General features: G+C 39.0%; 1 protein-coding gene across 2 annotated transcripts; it reads left to right on the top strand.

Moving 5' to 3' along the window:
• Positions 1-121: 121 nt before the first annotated feature.
• Positions 122-20,369, top strand: mapk14b (mitogen-activated protein kinase 14b). Of its 2 annotated transcripts, none has more exons than XM_079243011.1 (12): positions 122-504; positions 5,326-5,455; positions 8,094-8,152; positions 9,082-9,193; positions 10,195-10,224; positions 10,564-10,611; positions 10,699-10,813; positions 11,090-11,161; positions 14,271-14,350; positions 16,824-16,902; positions 19,138-19,311; positions 19,946-20,369. In XM_079243011.1, exons 1-12 carry the CDS (start codon positions 386-388, stop codon positions 20,011-20,013), a joined length of 1,086 nt encoding a protein of 361 aa, XP_079099137.1. In that variant the 5' UTR covers positions 122-385; the 3' UTR covers positions 20,014-20,369. The 2 variants fall into 2 exon arrangements, with proteins under 2 accessions (XP_079099137.1, XP_079099138.1); XM_079243012.1 differs by lacking the exon at positions 14,271-14,350 and adding an exon at positions 13,809-13,888 and having other exon boundaries at positions 260-504.
• Positions 20,370-21,598: the final 1,229 nt, after the last annotated feature.

Raw genomic sequence — 21,598 nt, 5'->3', positions numbered from 1 at the left:
AGAAGAGAGGCGAAGGAAAACATTTATCACGAGCACGTCGTGACGCTGAACGTACGCGTTCACGCTTCCGCGCGCCTAGCAGAGGGAGATGAGACGAAAAATCCAGCGAAAGCAAGACAGAGCTTCCTGACCCGAGCGCGTTTGGTAGGCGAAGTTATCTCCGAGCTCTCCGACGTGCGCGGAGAGGTGGGGATTTTTTTTCCTTTGCGCAACTGCACCGAATTTGCACGACTAGGCGGCTTAAGTTGGTCTCGATCCAGGACTGTTTCCGTGCGGAGTAGTTACTGGACATCGTGCCACACAGGGAGGAGAGACGAGCAGAGAGGACAGAAGAAGTTTCCGCTGGTTTGTTTTGTCTCTGCGGGCTACTGGTGAATCCGCAGGAATGTCGCAGAAGGAGAGACCCACTTTCTACCGACAAGAGCTCAACAAAACCGTGTGGGAGGTCCCGGAGCGCTATCAGAACTTGTCCCCCGTCGGCTCCGGTGCTTACGGATCTGTATGGTGAGTAGTTTTGCAAAGTGCTCTTTAGAAAGCACGCAGCACGGTTGCACAACGGCTTCATGTTTTCCACAAAGGCCCACCCGAAGTGCCTTCCTTCGAGCTGCTTGTGCACATGCACACGGTTTTCATGGAAGATGTGATTAAAATCTATCGTGCCCTTTGTTTACAGCTTCATTCTCGAGGTGTGATTGCACCGCGTGCACTCTCCGGAGTGGCACGCATTTGGGGGGGGGGGGGGTATTTTTGTTTTGCACTTATGTTTGCCGATCCTACTTAACCAGACGCGTTTATTTATTTATTTATTATTTCAGTAAACAAACTGGTTGGAATTAATAGATCATCCTGTTTAATGCGCCTTAAAAAATAAACATGTTTATTTGCATCCTCTGAGGAAGGCTGTTTCCTCATCAGGTCTGTGCGTGTGCTACAGTGAGGTTTCACGCGTGAAACAATCGTTGTCCGAGAGAATACCATTGTATTCCTGCACGTACAACCTGCTACTTGACACATCCGCACATTGCATGCATTATGCATTTTCCAGTTGGGTGGAGCCTGCAGAGTACCAGAAGGTCACGTGGCTTTCGGAAAGTAGGCCCCCCTCGTGCATAGTGAGAGCTTTCTACAGGAGCCCACCCGACCACGACGATGATGACTCTAGAATGATGTCATCCTTTCTGTCGTTGTGTTGCACTCATGAGTCACAGTCCCGAGGTTAGATCCTGGCCTCAGCTGTGACGCCATCTATTTATCAGAGTGGCATCATACTGGAGTTATAATGTCACCGGTTACTTTCATTAAACTTCCACACCTTTAAGTTGTTGATTCTGTCTTTGCAGTTGCATGTCTGCTAGGACATGCAAAACATGCTCGTATTTCTCCTAAATCCGTCTCTTGGAATGAAATCACAAGAAATATTGGATTATTTGAAAGAATAAAAACTTTATTGATCACAAAGGAAGTTTGGGGAATCTGTAGTACTCAGCATAATAAATGCACAAACAAACAAAAAATAGAAAGTTTTTCTAGATGAGATCTGTGACTTATATGTAAATGTGCACATTTAGCTCTGTAAAAATGCTTTTTAACATGAACAGTCGCTGTTCAGCTGCTCAGTTTTTGCATTAAAATAATTAACTCCATTCTCTCTTACGCTTCTGTTTCCAGCAAATGCCTTTTTACTGTTTTATTATTTGCCAAGGCAGCACAAGGACTTTTTATCTGTTCTGTCAAAAGCATCAAAGCTTTTATTGTTTATGTAGCTTTTCAGCTGATTCTTCAAAACCAGAGGAATCCCAGCTAAATCATGTTTGTGAAACTCTTCAGCGCAGATCTGAGAGGGATAAAAGACCTCGTCACATCTCCTCCAGCAGATTACAGCTGGTGGTCAGCTGAGCACGTGCTCATCATTCAGCCAACATGGTCTTTGTTGTTGCCGCCACAATGTTACTCAGCTTCTCGCCTCATTTGAATAAAGGGTCTCTGTGTGTATGTACACAAAATGCTACTGTTGCTCAATATTTATGATCTTTGCTTTTAATATTTGTTTTTTTATTTGAATATCGTGCTTGGATGGTTCAGTGTGGACAAAATTTAACAAGAACGTTGCTGGCTTGGATGTACTGAATGCCTGCTATTATTCAGTCAAGTTTACTCAGCTAAGTAGAAACCAGCATGCAATCCGTTCAGACACCAGGGTCATGCATATTTTAAGTGAATAGCTCAGTAAAGGTTAATAACTATATCTCTCAATATTGCGTAGTATTATTTTATCACCCCCCTCTAAAACATTTATAGCATCCCTGCCCACTTATGCTGGGATTTAGAAATCCTGTTAAGATGTTTGAAACGTTCCTGCTGAACTTTAACAGAGTTGAAAGATGAGATTTTGTTTAATTTTATGGGACAGTTTGGTGAAGTTAAATTTGTTTAGAGGTAATAGTGTCGTCATGACAAACGGGACAACCTGAGCCGCTGTTTGAGTCAGTCAGGAGCCCGTATAGAAACATGTTGGTCACAAACTGGAATTTTAATGTTTTTTTCCCTAACATGTCGGGCGTGTGTTTCTCCATCAGCTGTCTCTGATTTAAAACGCTTTTAAACATCCATGTTTAAAAGTTTGCAGCCTTAAATATTTTGCTGATTCAGGCAAAGTTGCATGAGGCTCATTGCACCGCGTGCTCAGTCTGACGCACTTAGTTTTGACCTCGGGTGAATTTGCACCAATTTTAAAGCTTAACCTGAAAACCTGCAATTTTCTGACTTTGGCTCTGGCATCTGGTCATGTTAGGCTCATTACTGAATGTGTGTGTGATCACACAGGAGTTTAACTCTTCATTGTAGTCCAACAGTCTGCATTAAGCTTTAAACTCCCCAAAAATGTTTGCATTATAAATTTCAAAAGATTTAATTTAATTGTTACTTTTATTTTTGGCATCTGAATTATGTGAGCTTCTGTTTTACAGTTTGGTTAAAAAGAAACCTGAATCATTTTACATTCCTCCATATTTTCTTTGGCAGAGCAGATGGAAATTTGATTGCATTTAAATTGCTCTTAATCATTGTAACAGCTAACAGTATTATCAGCAGAGCCTGCTTATCCAGAAATGACAGCAAACTTAGTTGTTTTAACAAAGCTACATAAATAAATAACCAAAACTAATACATTTATCTGGCCAGCTTTCATGTCGCATTGGATAAAATTAACCTCGGTCATTGTTAGAGCACCAAAACGTTGACTTTTTCATATCCTCTCTCAAATCTGATGATTTAGACTAAGCTGCATACAGTTAAATGGTGATTTGTGATGTTAAACCTTTTATTTACACACTGAACCACTGAAATATGTTCATTACAACTTGTCCTATTTCTCAGCAGTTGTTTTATAGGTTGCTGAGGCCACCGAGTCTAGCTCTCTTCAGTCATCTAGCAGTCATTTCCTATCATAAAATAATAAAACAGATTTAAAATCTGTCAATGATAACAGTGGGATTGTATACCCACCTGTATCATTTTTACGATGCCAGACAATCTGCACATTTAGTTTGTGATTTGCAGAAATTATTCGACCCATTTAATAATTCAGATTAAAGTCAAAGCAGTGAAAAAGATTTTTTGATTTTTTTTTTTCTCCTTCCTGCTCTTCTTGTTGAGTCGTTTGCAGGCTGGTAATTCATATATTCATCAAACTTTACAAGATTTGCAGGATGACTCAGGGTTTAAAGATTTCCTTCAGGAGTGGGTAACTGAAATGTACCAGATGATGATGATTTATTACAAGCATCTGAACAAGTCATTAACGTTACACACTTGTGTGTTTGCCTGGTATGTCTGCCTGTGTCAGCAGGCTGGCTTGCCTCACAGCGTTGCTCCTTTTACAGCCCACAGTTTATGGCCATTTGTTATTGCAGTTCCATTACAGACTAATTGGATGGTGTATGCTTGGGCTCATCTTGTTTGCCCTGCAGATTAGTTTGAAATGCAGGGTGCAAATATTCTTTTTTTGTTTCATCATCTGGCATTTAGTCTACCCTTGTGTGCTAAGTGTGGGTTTTCCCTCGCTGGAGACACACATAAAGGTTGTTCTGCAAGCCTCTGGCTTTGGGTGTGGGAGATGATCCGCGACCGACTGGAAAAAACATGCTGCTTATCTCAGTGTTCTTGTTACAGATGCATGCCTCTCGGGATTATGGCTTTGTTACCGGCATTGATTGTAAAAGTGGAATACTATGAGCGGGATTGTTGAATTCCCAGTCTGTTTTAAAGGACTGAAAGTCAGTCTGGACATCTCACCCTGTCCGTCTTCATACAGTAATGTTGACAGCACCTTAACTTCCAGCTGGGAGGCTGCAGTAGAGTCCCGTACGGGTTCAATCCTTGTTTTTCTCCTTCTTTAAACAGATTAAACTGCATTCATGACTTTCTGAACTTCCCTTTTGGATTTAATCTGTTAAAGTTCGATGTAGATGAAAAGGTTTTAAAAAAACAAAAAGCTACGCTGTATCTGTAAACTGTGGAAAATCCACAGCAAAAGCATGTGTTTGATCCAATCAGATCAGATTTCTCACAGGTTTTTATGCAGATTAGGTGACTGACTTGGAAGGAATGTGTTTTGTAAGTAGGTTGAGTTCCTCGCAGTTATGGGAAATCCAGCAATGTGTTGCTTCTTCAGGAGGCGAGGCCCATCTGCCTTTTTCTCTCACAGCATGTGTCAGGATCAGGTCCGTCTTAACTGCAGGTTAAACTCATGTTGAAAATATGTAACCAAACAGACAACGTCATGTTACAGTACATAGAAGCTAAAATGATAAACAGGCGTGTTTTCTGATAACATCATACAAAAACGCAGTAATTTTGTTGTATGTTTTTATTTATTCTCTTTCATAGTGATTTTTTTTAAGCTGTAAAACACTTTGCAGTGCATTTGTACACAAAGTTCTTTATAAATAAAGTTTGATTTTAAAACATGACTGATTATTGTCAACATGACCTAAGCAGGACACATTTCATTCTGTTTTTAGTTGCAATTTCTTCTTTTATTCATGTTGTTCCACAGCGACAATAATCTACCTGTTCAGTCATGTCACTTATGCAACCTGCACAGTGTAATAAGAACTAAAACTAAGAGCAAAGCGTTATGCAATTATTTGCTTTGTTTACTGGGCTACGGCCACCTACACAGCCTCATGAATGACTTGTCAGTTTAATCAAAGCAAAAGTTGGAAGTTTTGACATGACATGGCTACCTTCCTAAATCTCACTGTGTTGTAAAAATAAATGCTTATTTATTTATGTATGTTTTCAAATGTTTTGTACATTTTTTAGCTCGGCGTATGATGTGACGACAGGCCTGAAGGTTGCAGTGAAGAAGCTGTCCAGACCTTTCCAGTCCATCATCCATGCAAAGAGAACTTACAGAGAGCTTCGGCTGCTCAAACACATGAAGCATGAGAACGTAAGTAACCCACAGTCAAGCCCCCCCGCCCTGCCCCATCCCTCTTAAATGTCTGGCAATGGTCTGTCTCCTGTGTACAGTATAGTTATTGTTCTGTTTGCACATGAGGCTTTCATGGTGGGAACCTGCAGAAGCAGTTCTACATGACTGCTTATCTTGTTAATGTACTTTTATTTTTAACGTGGCAGCTGATGAATAAAAAAACATCTATCCTCAGGAATGTTTAGGGAGAGCCATGTGACGTCAGGAGATCTTTTACTGACCATTCTCAAAAGTGAAACTAGACAACAGAAAAGCTTGTCCTGACACGTGGACCTGTCTTTGAGGACAGGTTGCAGTTCCTACTAACATGTTAGGTTTCTGTAAATGTTGACATACGATTTCTTGAAGAGCAGATGAGTGAGTTAATATATCAGTTTCCAACTAGCCTGCCCCCCCCCCCCCCCCCCCCAAAAAAAAAAAAATTAATAATAATGAAAGAAGAAAAGGCACCTAAAGCACTAGCCTGAGGCATCGACTGTGTGTTGCGATGTCCTGTTGGGTGAGACATTCTTCTGCATGCAGCCTGCAGGGATTTGGGAGGATGAGTCACCAAACAGGTTTACAACTGTGGTCTCATCACCTTCTCTTTTGTGGTGTATGCTCAGTGCTTCTCTTTTTTAGCGCTGCAGCGTTTTTAATTCAGTAGCTTCAGATCCCCTCCTACACTTTTTTTTTTGTTTTAGCTCTGATTTGTGTGTGTGTGTGTGTGTGTGTGTGTGTAGATGATTGCTTTGCTTGCGGACCCCTTGTCACAAACACAGCACCCTGTTCCTTTGTGCTGGTCCTTCATCCAGCCAACACCTTGAGCAAGCAGAGAGGATCTGTGTTTCTCAAGCTTGTGTGCAGATGATGCGTTTCTGTCAGGGGTGTGGGAGTTAAGTCACCAGATGAATGATGCACATGACTTTGAAGAAGCCTAAAGGTTTCATATGGGGTCTTCTTTTTTTTAAGGAGTTGCTCTGCATTGCTCAGTTTGTTCAGTAGCTTGTACTTGTTTAGAGTACAGAATGATGCATAGTAATATTAGAAGAGGGGGAGCATGAAGAAACATGGAGGGGAATCCCACCAGTAACGCTGCAAATGTTGAGATCAAATAGAAAGTCATGTTGAAAAAGTTACTTGAATTTACCTTCTGCTGCATCTGTCAGATCATTCAGGGATGGGGTAGGAGGACCCGTGCTGCAAAAAGTTCCACATGAAACGTCACGATGAAAATGCAATCTAAGCTTGCTGTGATTAGATGGACACACGTGATTTATTTGATTCTGTTCTCTGTGCAAACCCGAACAACAATGCTTGAAGGAGCTTCAGTACTTTAATTTTGGAGTTAGTGTTGTGCTGCTGAGGCTGAAAAACCATTCATTTGAAAAACAGGTTTTACATGAAACAAGGATTATTAAGGATTAGGCAGGCTCTGTGCCCTTTTTATTGTGCTGAATGCAAGCTGGTAATATTGTATAGAAATGTCAGTTTGATTAATAACCTGCTTGCATAACAAAATCAGAATGTCTTTATTGATCTGAGGAGAAAACATGCTGTTGCAGAGTTTTGCTTTTTTTTCCTTTTAGGAAAGATAAGCTTTCTTGGGTTTCTTGTTTTTTTTTTTTTTTTTTCTCTTCATACTAGTTTATGATTTACACAGAATGGGATTCTGTGTTTTGTTCCTGCTGTTGCCAGGAGACTCCCGGGGTTTTGATTTTGGGAAGCCTGTGTGGACCAATCAGCTGTTTGTTGTCACCCGGCTCTACCAATCAGCTGTAGCTTTGGATCCTGTGTGGGTGGGCTGCTCCAATAGCTTCACAGTACTTATCTACCTCTCTCCCCAAGGCCCCAACCCCTTGGGGGGGTAGGGTTGGTGCTCAGGACTGCTCTATGCCTGTGAGCATGCATATATAGATACATACATGCACATGTGTGCAAAAACATGCAAACACAAGTAACACAGAAGGTGTTCAGTGCTTTTCTCTCCTTTATTCTGATCCACACTGAAGCTGCTTAAATTCTAGCAAAATTTAGGTTTAACAGTTGAAAGTTTTTGCTAAAGCATTGGAAAAAAAAAATAAGTGCAGAATTTAATACTAATTCAAAAGAAATGACAAACAACAAACATAAAAGAGGTTTGGTGTCCAATGTGACATTACATAAGTTTGCTTTCTTTAGACTTATCCCTAGATACATCATTAATGCTGTAATGTGCCTGTTGGATCAGCTTCATGCACACTTAGCTTAACAGCAGCGGATAAGATTTCAGAATATCAGTCCCATAGATGTGATTAAAGAGCTTGGTAACCAAAACAGAGGATCAGCGTGACCTAAAGAACACCAGTATCTTAATATGGTAATGCAACTAGCCCAGATGAGAAAACAGAATAAGAGTTGATTGTTTGGTACCTCAGTTAAGGTAAATATCCTGGTTTAGTGCTGTTGGTGTCGTTTTAAATGTGCCACTAAACATGAAGCAAATCGTGCCTTATAAATTAAAGAATATCTTTTGTGCTCAGTTAAAAAAAAAAAAGATTCATTGGCATCAGTTGACATCAATGCAGAGACAGCTGTAAATTATTAATAACTTCTTGACCTCTCTCTTTGCCTTCAGGTGATCGGCCTCTTAGATGTTTTTACGCCGGCGACAAGCTTAGAGGAGTTTAATGATGTGTAAGTCGCATATTCCCTCCTTCTCCTCTCTCCTGTCTTTGTTTTTTATGGCTTTGCCTGCTGCCTGCAGTTTTTGTCTTTGTCCATGTCTCCGTGGTCCGCCTCTGTGGCTTTGCTTCAAAACGAACCGCTTCACGTTGGTTCGTGATTATCTGATCTGCGTGATCACTGAAGCCACAACAGTCCATAACTTGACGTGAGTCCAACATGTGGCAAGTTGTAGCCAAGGTGAATGTACGGTGAACACACGTGCAGAAAGCACATCACAGCTAGTCTCCATGGTAACAGCCATCTGGCACTTTTGGGGTGAGTTGTGTCCCCGTGTGCATGTATGTGCACAGAATACTCAATCGGTGTCCTTGAGTTGTCTGTATAGTGTTGCGTCATCAGCACATTGAACATTTGTGGAAATGTGAGATTTAGCTACACACACACACACACACACACACACACACACACACACACACACACACACACACACACACACACACACACACACTTAACAGGCTGTTTAAATGGAGAAAATTAGATGGGTGCACGTTGCTCACAGGGCAACCTCATAACTGTTCTGTTGAAATGAATTGAGGTCAGATGATGCAGATATAGCATGCACGGTTCTCACAAGCACACTACAGCTGCGACTGGCCTTACTGAGCTGGTCTGACTGCTGCATAAATATTCCACTATCAAGAAAAGAAATAGTTAACTTTTTCTGCTTTTGCCTTCATATTCGAGTTGTTTTCCACCTCCTGCAGATGTAAAGGTTTTGGTTGAATGTGACTAAAGTATTCAATATAAACCAGTTTAAAAACAAACTGATTTATGAGTTAAAACAGGAGCAATATTGTGACAATATAGAAGCCTCAGAAGTTTATCAAGCAAAGGTTTAATCACGCATCCCTGCATCTGATTGGCTGTTTGGTTTGCAGATATTTGGTGACACACCTAATGGGAGCAGATCTTAACAATATAGTTAAGTGTCAGAAGCTGACTGATGACCACGTTCAGTTCCTCATCTACCAGATCCTCAGAGGCTTAAAGGTCAGTGAAAATACTATAAACTGTACTTTTTAACATTTTTGTTAAACAAATCTGCAATTAAAGGCAATTTTTGATGAGATCTGTTCAGTGGTGCAACCCACTGCCTTCACACTGGAGTGCCTGAGATTTTAATAGTTTAATGTAAGTTTTAAGTGTTCAATTATGTATGAGAGGGCGAAAACCTTCAGTTTTTTTTGTTTGACAGCGTGGTTTGCAGAACTTTCTTTGTAATTACCTAACATGTATCGTTTTTGTTTCTTCCGTGGATCTTTTTTATTTCAAGCTGCAGCCCTTTATGCTCTGTGCCTTTTTTTTCTGTGATACCGCTTTACATGAAAAATAACAAATACGATGGCACCAATGATAAAACTGAGAGGTGATAAAATGTTGGAAATAATTGCCCCAAACCGACTGTTTTTGTCCTTTTATTCTCCCTTTGATGCCAAAGAAAAGATGAAATGCGCTTTAAAATAAATATATAAAAATGGGTTTAAAAGTTTTCCAGCATCTCATTACACACATCCTATTAGGGGCACAAATGTATTCATTTTGGACAAAAAAAAAAAACTATTATAACTTTTTACATGAAATGATGTGATATGAAATGATTTTAAAAATGTTTTAAGAGATTATTACCAACGTATCAGGACACAGTGCTAAACTATATGTTATAATAGCAGCATACAACGTGTTCACCTTATAGGTTTATGTATTTATTTATTCCTTTTTCAGCATACCAATCAAGCCGAACCTAAACGGTATCCCTAATCCCATAAAACACATTAAAAAGAAATTAAAGTGTTAGTCTGTGGTACGCATGTACATTAAGTAAGGGCGTGCTATTCTAAACAAATGTGTGATGCTGATTAGGAAAGCCAAACTGATAGAACACCGGCATTAGGTTGACATATTTTGCTAATGAGCTTTTTTCTTTATTTCAAATACAAGAAATATTGTTATTTTAATCCCTTTTTATTAAAATATCTTCTTTCTCCTTACAGTACATCCACTCTGCAGGAATCGTCCACAGAGTGAGTATTGACTTTGCTGAATATGGATGAAAAATTCTTTGACTGAATCTTATTGGAGAATATAGTTCCTGTGTTTTTTTTTGTTGTTTTTTTTTAGATATACTGAAATAATTTTTTTTTTTTTTAAAGCAAGTCATTCATTTTCTTAAAACTAATTGAATAAACGACATCAGTTTTTAACTATCCATTTTATCAATACAGAAAGTGATTTATATCATTAAAAAAAAAGAAATGAATGGCATCCTGGAGGAGAAATTTAAAAATATTGTGGTGATGTTGTCTGTTGTATGTAGGTGTTTGTTGCTTTTTTTCCCCTACCTCTACCTCTTCTCTTTCTAGGACTTAAAGCCCAGTAATCTGGCTGTGAACGAAGATTGTGAGCTTAAGGTAAACATCAAGTTAACTCGGACATAAGATGACCATCTGACATGTTTCATAGAAGGAAGTTCAGTCAGGAATATTCTCATCTCTCAGATCCTTGACTTTGGTTTGGCGCGGCACACGGATGATGAAATGACAGGGTATGTTGCCACCAGGTGGTACCGAGCCCCTGAGATCATGCTCAATTGGATGCACTACAACATGACAGGCAAGCACACATATATGCATTTGTACTACTTTGAAGCACAGTAGGATGAGTCATTGTATCAAATGTTTGCAGTCATTTGTCTTGTTGGGTGAGACTTATTTCTGTTTCACAATTACTTTAGGGAGGGTGTTGTTACAACTAGTCTGTAGATTTATGCTTACTGTTTCTGCAATTGCTGAGTTTTTTTTTTTTTTCCCTGTTTAGTTTAAATTATTGTTTGCATCGTTTTGCATGTACCAATATATATATGTCAATATGTTTTTGTAACTTTATTAGTGGATATCTGGTCGGTGGGTTGCATCATGGCGGAGCTACTCACAGGACGGACGCTGTTCCCTGGCACAGACCGTATCCTTCCATTGTTGTCACTGCACTGCATTGTAAATTGCACCATGTCCTATTTCTCTGTGGTACTGCACATCTGGGGGAGGTCGTCTCTGTCTGTTTGTTTTCTACTGCAAATGCACAAAAGAGCAGAGTTTTGCATTGTTCAGACTGGCTCGATAACATTGCCAAACACTGCATTTTGTGAGCTTCGTGCCAGAATAGACGAGGAAGCTTCTGTATGTAAGTGATACTGACTCGCTGGTATTGTAGCTAAGAGTCTCCCTGTGGTGTGCAGCATGACTCAGTGTTGCCCACTTTTGTGTCCACAGCTTCTCCGTGATACGGCGCATTTTCCTGCTTCCCTCCCACAGCGATACTCATACACAGCAGCAGAGCATTTAGAGGATTTTAATACAAAAACACAGGAAGAAACTGTAATTAGTACGCACGTACACACACTCTTACTCATGCACTTTCCATGTAAGGGAGAAGTTGCCACACACATCTTGGGCCACAATTTCTGTTGAATATCAAAAGTGTGGGCTGGCTGTTGCATAATATGTTTGTGATTCCTGCTCTAAATAATCAATCTTCCCCTTCACTCAGTCTCTGCATGCCCTGCGGGGGTGTGTGTTTCAAGAGTGCACCCTCTCACAAGATCTGAATTGCTTTAAGCAGATTTACGGCCATTTTCCAAAGCTGTTGGAAACATATCCCTCTTTCTGGTCCATATTCTCACACCTGCACATTTGTCTGAATGACGTGATCTGCATAGATTATGCAGTGGGAGAAGGAAATATGGTTGTAAATCGTAAATAATAAAGGATAAAGATGCGACGATGGGAAGGCTGATATTTTAGATATTTGAACAATCTAAATTTCCAGATGTGTCTGTAAATTTTTTTTAATCAGATCATTTTGACGTAACTACAATTCTTCATAGATACATTAGATTACTATGATCATGCATGAATAAATATCTTAATCTATTTAAGATTAAGATGTTTAACCTGTCAAGCTGAAACTAAGAATTGTCAAAATTCCACACTATTTCCCCCCTTTTGATAGTTTACTGAGTGATGTTGTTTAAGCGCATTTGACATTGTTTTATTTGTTTGTCTGTGACTGAGCAGCTTCTCATTCTAATTATGCAGTTTGGTATGATTCATGCTCTCATTTGTGGCATTCAAAGCTGCAGCAATTAGGCTGCTAATCAGCTAGTCCATCAGCAGACATTAACCTGCAACCTTGATAGTAATCAGTCATTTGAAGTCTTTCTCAAACAAAATGACACACGCACACACACACACACACACACTGATGTAAGCACTTGTTTTCTTGATTGATTATCCTTTGGGGGAAAAAAGAAAAATAAGAACATAGTGATATTAAATTGAATAAATAGTGGCATGTTTGTTGTCACTCTCTCTCCACCTTTAACTTGCATAATTGCCGAACACCACACGTCACACCAGGAGAATAAATCCCCGACTTAGTTTAGATGAATGAGACGACACAATTTAATCCTTAATTATACAGTCTCCTTCAGTATTTGGAAATTTTAAATTACAAGCAAACCTCCATGTGAATTTTAAGATTAGGTTTGAGGTTGACTACTATTTGGCCCACAAGAGAAACACAGTTATCAGAATACTGATGTGAGCTTAGCTTAGAGTTTTTCATTAATTTATTCATTTAAAAGGCTACTCCAGGGGGTGTGTTGCAGCAGGGAAACTTTTGACAGTTTACAGGGGGAAGAGCCAGTAGCACTACATGTCAACACCTACATCTGACTGGATTTGCAGCAGTCTGACTAGCACCTAACTGTGATGTCCTCTCATGTTTTATTTTATGCTTTTGTTGTTCTCACTCATATATAAGTCACTTTGGATAAAAGTGTCTGCTAAATGATTGTAAAATAGAACAACTTGACACTAAACTCTGCACAAGTCTGCTCATTACCCAGTTATTTGTGTCGGGCATGTTGCAACAGGGAAACTCCAGGCACTTGCAGGGCTCTTGCCCTTGAGGACTGGAGCTGGAAAGCCCATCTGCAAATCAGGGGATTGAATACTGAAGAGAAACTACAGCAAAGAGCCCTTCTTAGATTATTATAAATCATAATAATACAAAAAATGATGATGACTTAATATATAAAAAGTCAAAAATGGAAAGAAGGCTCATAATTAATAACAATACAAACAAAACAAACAGAAGTGATTTGTCTTAAAAATGCTTTCTGTGGGCATGACCTAAATCCACAGAGCAACATTAAAACAGAAGTGAATCTAATTGCTTCTCTAATGGACGGCATAAAAGCTTCTCAGGTTGAAACATAATAGTGTGCAATCATTCCAGCTATTAGTAAAACTGATCCCTTCCTTGGAGCTGACAAACGCCAAAGCCATGAAAACCGGTGTTGTAGAAGCTTTTAAGAGTCTGGAAGCTTTAAAACAAATTTTTTTTTTTTTTTTGTATCTTCCACTTGATTTATGCTTCAATAGATTATCCTACGCTTAAGGTAAAGCGTAACGAGAGCATCTTGCATGCATTTTGTTAGGACAGTGGTTCATCTAGTGTTAATGAGCCTGTGAGCTTGTCCTTCGTCCTCCTCTCCTCTCCCCATCACTCTCCATCCTTTCAGTTTTCCTTCATGTGAGTGTGGTAGACATTGATCAGTTGAAGCTTATAATGATGCTCGTCGGGACTCCAGGGCCTGAGCTCTTGATGAAAATCTCTTCAGAGTCTGTGAGTGCCATCCCTCCCACTTTTGCCGCACTGCCCTGTGCTGCCATGCCAGTAGTTGGCCCACCACCTTGTGTTGATGCTACCACCTCTTTTGTGCATGTGTTTTGCGCTACAGTATGTAATTTCTCACCAACTTCTTATGCCTTCTAAACACAAGGCTTTGGTTAGCATGCATTATTTTCTGATCTCCTGAAAAGACTGCAGTGAAGTGCCGCTCAGTGAGGGTGTGTGTACATTAAAGCCTTCTTACCGGTCATCCTCACGCTGTTTCAGACTTTTTTCAATCTGTCTTTCACCCCTAAACGCAAACCCTTCTACGCATCTGTGCTCTTTGACTTGCTGACCTCTGGTGCTTTGATGCCCCTTGACTCAGAAGCTTTAGATATAAACCAGCTGCAGCAGATAATGCGCCTGACGGGGACACCCCCAGCTTCTCTCATAAGCAGGATGCCCAGCCATGAGGTGAGACCAGTTACCTTTCGCTTTTCCCCTCCCCTCCAGCAACATTCCTGTTTACAGGCACGTTCTGTTTGACTCGTCTTTCCTCAGACTTGAGTACATTAGACTCTGCTCTTACGACACATATCCAGTTTCCTCTCGCCTGTGACTCACCGTGCTTTTCACAGCAAGGCTTCTCAGGGTGCTTTTTCAGTGCAGCTAGTGGGGCACAGTGTTCGAGTAATGCATGTGATTTAAGGATTAGAGTGCATGGAATAAAGCAATCAATACTACAAAATCACAGAATACAAAATCACATCACTGCACACCTACATGAAATTTCTTTATTTAGGAGAACTTGTCGTAAGGTGGAACGTCTGTGGAAATCCACAAAATTAGAGGTACACAGATTGCACCTAAAAGAGCTGATTGTGTCCCTTAATGAAATGATAAAACAGGCGAGATCTACTTATTTTGTTAATCTTGTGAATTCAAATAAGAGAAGCCCCAAGGTTGTCTTTGATACAATCCATAAAATTGTTTCGCCTTCCTCCCCATCAGTGCCTGTTTACAGTATTGATGATTGTAACAAATTTTTGAGGCACTTTGTCAAGAAAGTGGAGGACATCAGGACAAATGTGAATCCTCCTGATGTCACCACTACTTGTGTCTCTTCTTCTGTCTGTTCTTGGTCTGTGTTTTCTAATGTGACACATATAGACATTTTGGCATTGCTGGGGAAAATGAAACCTTCTTCTTGTCCTTTTGATGTCATTCCAACATCTTTGTTTTATAAGGTAACTGAACTTATTGTCCCACATGTTGTTGAACTGATCAATATTTCACTTTCCACTGGGTCTGTTCCAAACTTTTTTAAACAGGCAGTGATAAGTCCCATTTTAAAAAAGCACAACTTGGACCCTGCAGAGCCTAGTAATTTTAGGCCTATATCTAAATTACCCTTCCTTTCAAAAGTTGTGGAGAAGGTGGTGGCTGAGCAGCTGACCACTTTTCTATACACCAATGACATGTTGGACAAATTTCAATCTGGCTTTCGTAAGATGCACTCTACTGAGACTGCCCTACTTAAAGTGTCCAGTGACATCCGAATGGCTGAAGACTCTGGCGAATATTCTATTTTGATTCTTTTAGATTTGTCTGCAGCATTCGATACTGTAGATCACACCTTGTTGCTTCAGAGACTGAACAAAGAGTTTGGCATCTCTGGAACTGTCCTTAAGTGGCTGTCCTCCTATTTGACTGATAGGACATTCTCTGTGTGTTTGAATAACTTTATGTCTGAAGCTACTCCTTTGCTGTATGGTGTTCCTCAGGGGTCGGTTTTAGGCCCAATTTTGTTTCTGTTGTACATCACCCCTCTGAAGAAAATCATCAGCCTTTTTAAAAATGTGTCCTATCATCTTTATGCTGATGATATCCAATTGTACTTTTCATTCAAGGAATCAGAGTTGCATACACTTTCAGAGTTAATGGATTGTCTGTCAAGTGTAAAGATGTGGCTGACGGAAAATTGTCTTCAGCTAAATCCTCAAAAGACTGAAACGTTAATCATTTCCCCAGAGCAGAAAATTCCTTTAATTGCTGGCCATCTTGGTTCTCTTGCTTCATCAGTTCAGCCAAGCATAAGAAATCTTGGAGTTTGGTTTGATCAATCATTGTCCCTTGACAGCCATTCCAGACTCTTGGTAAAAAACTGTTTTTATCATTTGAGAAACATCGCAAAGCTGAGGCAAATTTTATCAAGGTCTGATGTTGAATTGGTGATTCATGCTTTTATTTCGTCACGCTTGGACTATTGTAATTCCCTTTTTACTTGTTTTAACAAATCTGCTTTAAATCGTCTTCAGTTGGTTCTAAATGCTGCTGCGAGGCTTTTAACAGGATCTTGTAGGCGCGCACACATTACTCCAATTTTACACTCTTTGCACTGGCTCTCCATTAAATTCCGAATTGATTTTAAAATTTTGGTCTTGACGTTCAGAGCTTTGCACGGCCAGGCCCCCTCGTACATCTGAGTTGCTGCAACCCTACAGCTCCAGTCGGTCCCTTCGGTCCTCGGGCCAAAACCTCCTCATGGTCCCAAAGACCCGTTTTAAAACTAGAGGTGATTTGTCCTTTCAGGCAGTTGCTCCAAAACTGTGGAATGCCCTGCCTTTTTCCCTCCGTGAGGTTGAAACTGTAGATTCTTTCAAAAAGCAGCTGAAGACGTATTTATTTAGACAAGCTTTTAGTTGACTGTCTTCTGATACAGATTTTTCAAATGTACATTTGTTTATTTTGTGTTGTTGCTGTTCCCCTTTGCACTCTGTGAAGCACTTTGTGATTTTATTTCTGTGAAAGGTGCTATATAAATAAAATTTCTTCTTCTTCTTCTTCTAAAGTGAATGGGCGTGTCGGAATATTTAGAATTCCTGCATGGAAAAGGTACTTTATGTCTTTAGGATCGTTGACAGTTTTCTTTTTTTCTTTTTCTCAGGCAAGGAACTACATTAACTCACTTCCCCACATGCCTAAGAGGAACTTTGCTGATGTGTTTATTGGAGCCAACCCTCTTGGTAAGTTTTTCTTTCAGCATTGGACTCTTTCTGGGTCTCTGATTCCCTCTAGTGGAATAATTAAGACTTGCTTTGTTTAGTTTGGTTACTCTGATCCTCAGTAAAATACATGTTGAATCCATTTGACCATGTAGTGATGTAATGACATATTTCTCATGCAGATGTATTGTGCTATGGTTATTTTGCAGTTCTGTAATTTCTCTTACTTGGTGTGAGGAATAAAAGGAGGGGAATGACTTGATATTGCATTTTAGTTCAGGGATTTCATTTAGAACTGCTGAATTCTAAGAAGACCCAACTTCCTGCAAAACTTGTGTCACAACCTGCGCATACCGTGACAAAAATGAGGGAAGGATACTCTGACTGCTGCAACAAAGAAACAAAAAAAATATCAAGCTTTGTAATGGAAAATAGGTGTGTGCAACTTGTAAAAGTGAGCAATCAGTGGTGTCAAGGTGGTTGCAAGTCAGTGTTTGAATAAGTCAAATCAAGTTGCAAGAGAAAGAGCAGGCGCTCAGGAGGCCTGAATCTTTTCTAGCCAGATGCTCTGATGAAGGAGCCGCTCATGCCACACAGACCACCTTTACAGGAGAGTTTTAATTCCAAACTGAAGTTGAAATTAAAGCTAATTTATTAAAGCTAAAATGACACTTCAGAATTAAACTTAACTCCAATTAAGTGGCGGGTTTGTTCTTATTTTGTATCCAAAATGGTAAATTCCTCTATCATGTAAACGTTCATTCCAATCTAAGTTAATTCCAGTTGTTTTGCACATGCTACCTTTACCATCTTCTTCTGCTTCGTCTTCTGCTTTCTGTCTCTGGTACTTTGTCTTCTTTCTCCTCTTCAGCTGCTGAAAAAAGGTGAAGTACTATGCTCATGTAGAGCTGGTACTTCAAAAATATAATCAAAACTGAAGCAAAAGCTTTATTTATTATGTGATTATTCCACATTGTAGGCAAGAAGCAGGAAGAGGAGCGTGTTTATTTCTGGTATAGAAAGTCACGGCAACCCGCTGCCCAATCAGAGCTCTTCCCAACCCCCAGATCTAAAGCGGAATTAAGTCGACATGTTTTTCATGAAAACCTCCTTTCAAAATTGCTATTTCCATGTAAATTTGAAGCAAAATACTTTATTCTGAATGAAAAAATCCTGAAAAAAATTAATTTTGAATAATAAAAAAAACCACAATGTAACTGTAGCCACTTAGTTAAACACAACACATGATTAATAAGTAGAGGCCAGGCGTAGAAACAACATGAAAGCCTTGAATGCATTAATTGAGTTTTTCTGTTTTGTTTTTTTTAAAAGCCTGAATGGAGGAAAAAAATGCCTTCTTACTTTTTATAGACGGTTTAAAAGCTGATTCCATTCAGATTCCTGCTACTGGGACACTGTTTAATGTTGCAGAGCCAGAGGAACAACCGTGAGCATTTCTGTGTTCCTGGCAGAGCTAGAAACACTCCCGAGGCAGAAAAAAACTGCTTCAAAGATCTGCTTTAACAAATCCATATAATTACAGTCCTAAAGATAAAACTTGAAATAACAGCTGCATTCTTACAGACTGACGTGTGAACCACTACTGAGACATGGCAGCCGTCATCTTCTGCTATCACTGCACTTTGTCAAAGTGTTTTTAAAAAAAAACATTAAAAACAAGATGTTGTGTCGTACAGGGATTGTTTGTGTGATTGCTTGCATGAAGCCCTCCATTAAGCCAAAACTGTGTTTTCTACAGCTCTGCTGCAAAGCACCAACTTACCCTCACCTTGTGTCAAGCCGGAGACGTTATTATGTTGATATGTAAACAAATTTTCCATACAGATTACTCAGATTATTGCATTATAATAATAATAATAGCAGACATGTGGGGGGTTTTTTTGTTTTTTTTTTAGGAAGTCCAACTTTTGATTATTAAAAAAAGATCTGTGATCGAAGCTATTTAACACAACAATGACTTTCACTGGTTTTGACGCACATTGGCACAGTTGGTCTCTGTGTAGTTGTTTGCACCAGCGTTTTGACTGACAGCTTCCTCATCAGCTAAAGTAAACCCACTCAACAGGAAATAACACCTCCCTTTCTTCTAGCTCAACTAAAAAGGCCATGTGACAAAACACTGACAATGCTGACTAACGTTTAGATAAGCAATCCAATAACAAGTCTGCTATCTTCACACCGTAACTACTGCCGCTCATGCTAACTGTTTTTGTCTTTATTGCTGTTGTTCTGCAGCGGTAGACCTGCTGGAGAAAATGCTGGTGCTGGACACAGACAAGCGGATCACAGCTTCGGAGGCTCTGGCCCACTCTTACTTTGCTCAGTACCACGACCCGGATGACGAACCTGAAGCAGAACCTTACGACCAGAGCTTTGAAAGCCGTGAGCTAGAAATTGAGGAATGGAAATGTGAGTTTGCACAAACAGATGCCTTCATTTAGTTTAACAAACATTCATTTCTATGTTTATACAGTTGTTCTCATATGTATTCATCCTCTTTCATTAAAGAAAAGGCTAAATTTACAGCAGTCACACAAATAACTGGAGACTTAAAAAATGGAACAAAAACTAAAAATTCACAAAAATATTATTCAGTAATATAAGACACTGTTTTTCATTTAATTGAGTTGTAAAAAAAAAAAAAGAAAACAAACAAACAAATTGGTCCTGGACAAATTACAGCGCCTTTCTGTTGAACAGTGGGACAAAATGCCTGTCAACAGGTGCAGAAGTCTGACTGAGAGGAACAGAAAACACCTGACTGGAGCGGAAACATTAAAGGATTGTTCAACTAAATATTAGTTTATAAGTGATGTAATATGTGATAAATTATTTGTTTGCTTTTTAAAAAGATATTTCTATTGAACCAGAATTAGAAAATAATGTCATGATTTTCATAAATTTTTTTATTTATTATTACTTTAGTCAATTTCAGCTTATTTTACAGGCAGCTGTTTTTTTTCTTCTTTAAGGAAAGGGTCTGAATAAATATGAGCACAACTGTATATTAATGGTAACTAATCTTTATGTTGTATTTCGTCAGGTTTAACCTATGAAGAAGTAATCAGCTTTGTGCCGACGTCGTTAGATGGAGATGAGATGGAATCTTGAGGAGGCAACTTTTCTTCTTCTTTTGTAGTTTTTTTCTTCTTCTGTTTTTGTTCTGTTTCTCTAGAAACACACTGAAAACTATCAGTCTCATGTGACTATCCATCACTTTTCTTCACACACGCACAACCATGACATTCAAGTGCCTGCCGTAATTCATATCCTGGGGGACGTAGCACTATCAGGGAAGAGAAAAATGACATCCTGTTCATGTCGTCCCCTACTCTGCTGTTTTTTGCTCCTTTTGCTGAAACCAACTTTAATCGTCCTCCTACTTTCAGTGCAGTTTTTTTTTTTTTTCACCCTGGATATTTAGTTTTTAAATGTGCACCCACTTTAATCCAAATAGCATAAAAATGAAAAAAGACACGAGATTTCACAAGAAATTTAATATTTAAACTGATAACTTGCTTTACAAAGTTTGACTTCTTATCAGAAATGGGAAGAGGGATAAAATGAAAGAACATTTTTAAACACAGTTTAGCTTTTGTCCACATGTTAAATGTTAGTTCTATAAGTGCATAGAACCGTGTAGATATTACAGTTAACAGTATTTGTAAATAAGTATTTCAGGCTAAATGGTTACCTTACTAAGGAAAAGTCATAATTTACTGAGACAAAACCTCGGCCAAACTCTTCCAACAGTATAAATCTGAGTACAAGAGTTTATCCTTAAATGGCATAATAGATGATATTCTATCTAAGTTATTGCAAGTATGTATAGCGTAGGATGGAAATATGTAAATTATTCACTCCAAGAATAAAATCTCCAAGCTTCATATTTCTTATAGTTTGAGTTGTAGATTTTGGTATCCCCTTTATTTTAACAAAATATGAGTTTGGAGAGCTTTGCTTTTATATTTCACCAAACATTTAAAGTTGTTCTTGGTTTTCCCTTCTCAATTCAAAGCACTTGTGTTGTTTCAGATGAATGTTTTAGCAGTTGGCGAGTTCCTGTATCACCGCAGCATGTTTTAAGCCGCGTTTGGCTTCCTAGTTGACTCAAGTTTGATGTTTTCCATAAAAGTATCAGCTGAGAACGTAATTAATTCATTTTCCATTTATAAATCAACATATTATTAATGTTTATTGAATGTTTGGGGCAGCAATTAGCCCTGTATTTATGATCTTTTTTCTTATATTGTATGTATAACTTTGTGAAAGAGAATATATTTGAATTTAAGTTTTTTTTCTTTTTATTTATAGAGATTTTTTTGTATCCGAATCAAAATGCGTCTTCGATAGTCTGATGTGTCACTTGAGCCACTGTGATTGTGTCTGCAGTTTGCATATCTAAATAAACAATGCGATTAATAAACCGTATAGTTAAAAAATTAAACATGAACGTCCAAATGTGCATTTAAGGTTAGCTGAAAATACATAAATGTTCATTCCATATACCCTCTAAAGGCTTCCTGTTTTGCAAAACATTGATAGTAAATAATCCAAAAGTCAGGAACTATTTTCAGGAAGCAGCAAACCACTGAAGTGGAGAATCCTCCAGAAACTTGAAAACATTTCCAACAAGGTGCATCCACAGTTGCTCTGGTTACGTCAATCGATTGATGTCTGTAATCTATTTAATTTG

This window comes from Telmatherina bonti (genome assembly GCF_933228915.1).
Source record: "Telmatherina bonti genome assembly, chromosome: 6".
NCBI lineage: Eukaryota > Metazoa > Chordata > Actinopteri > Atheriniformes > Telmatherinidae > Telmatherina > Telmatherina bonti.
This window is presented reverse-complemented; position numbering and strand designations above follow the sequence as displayed.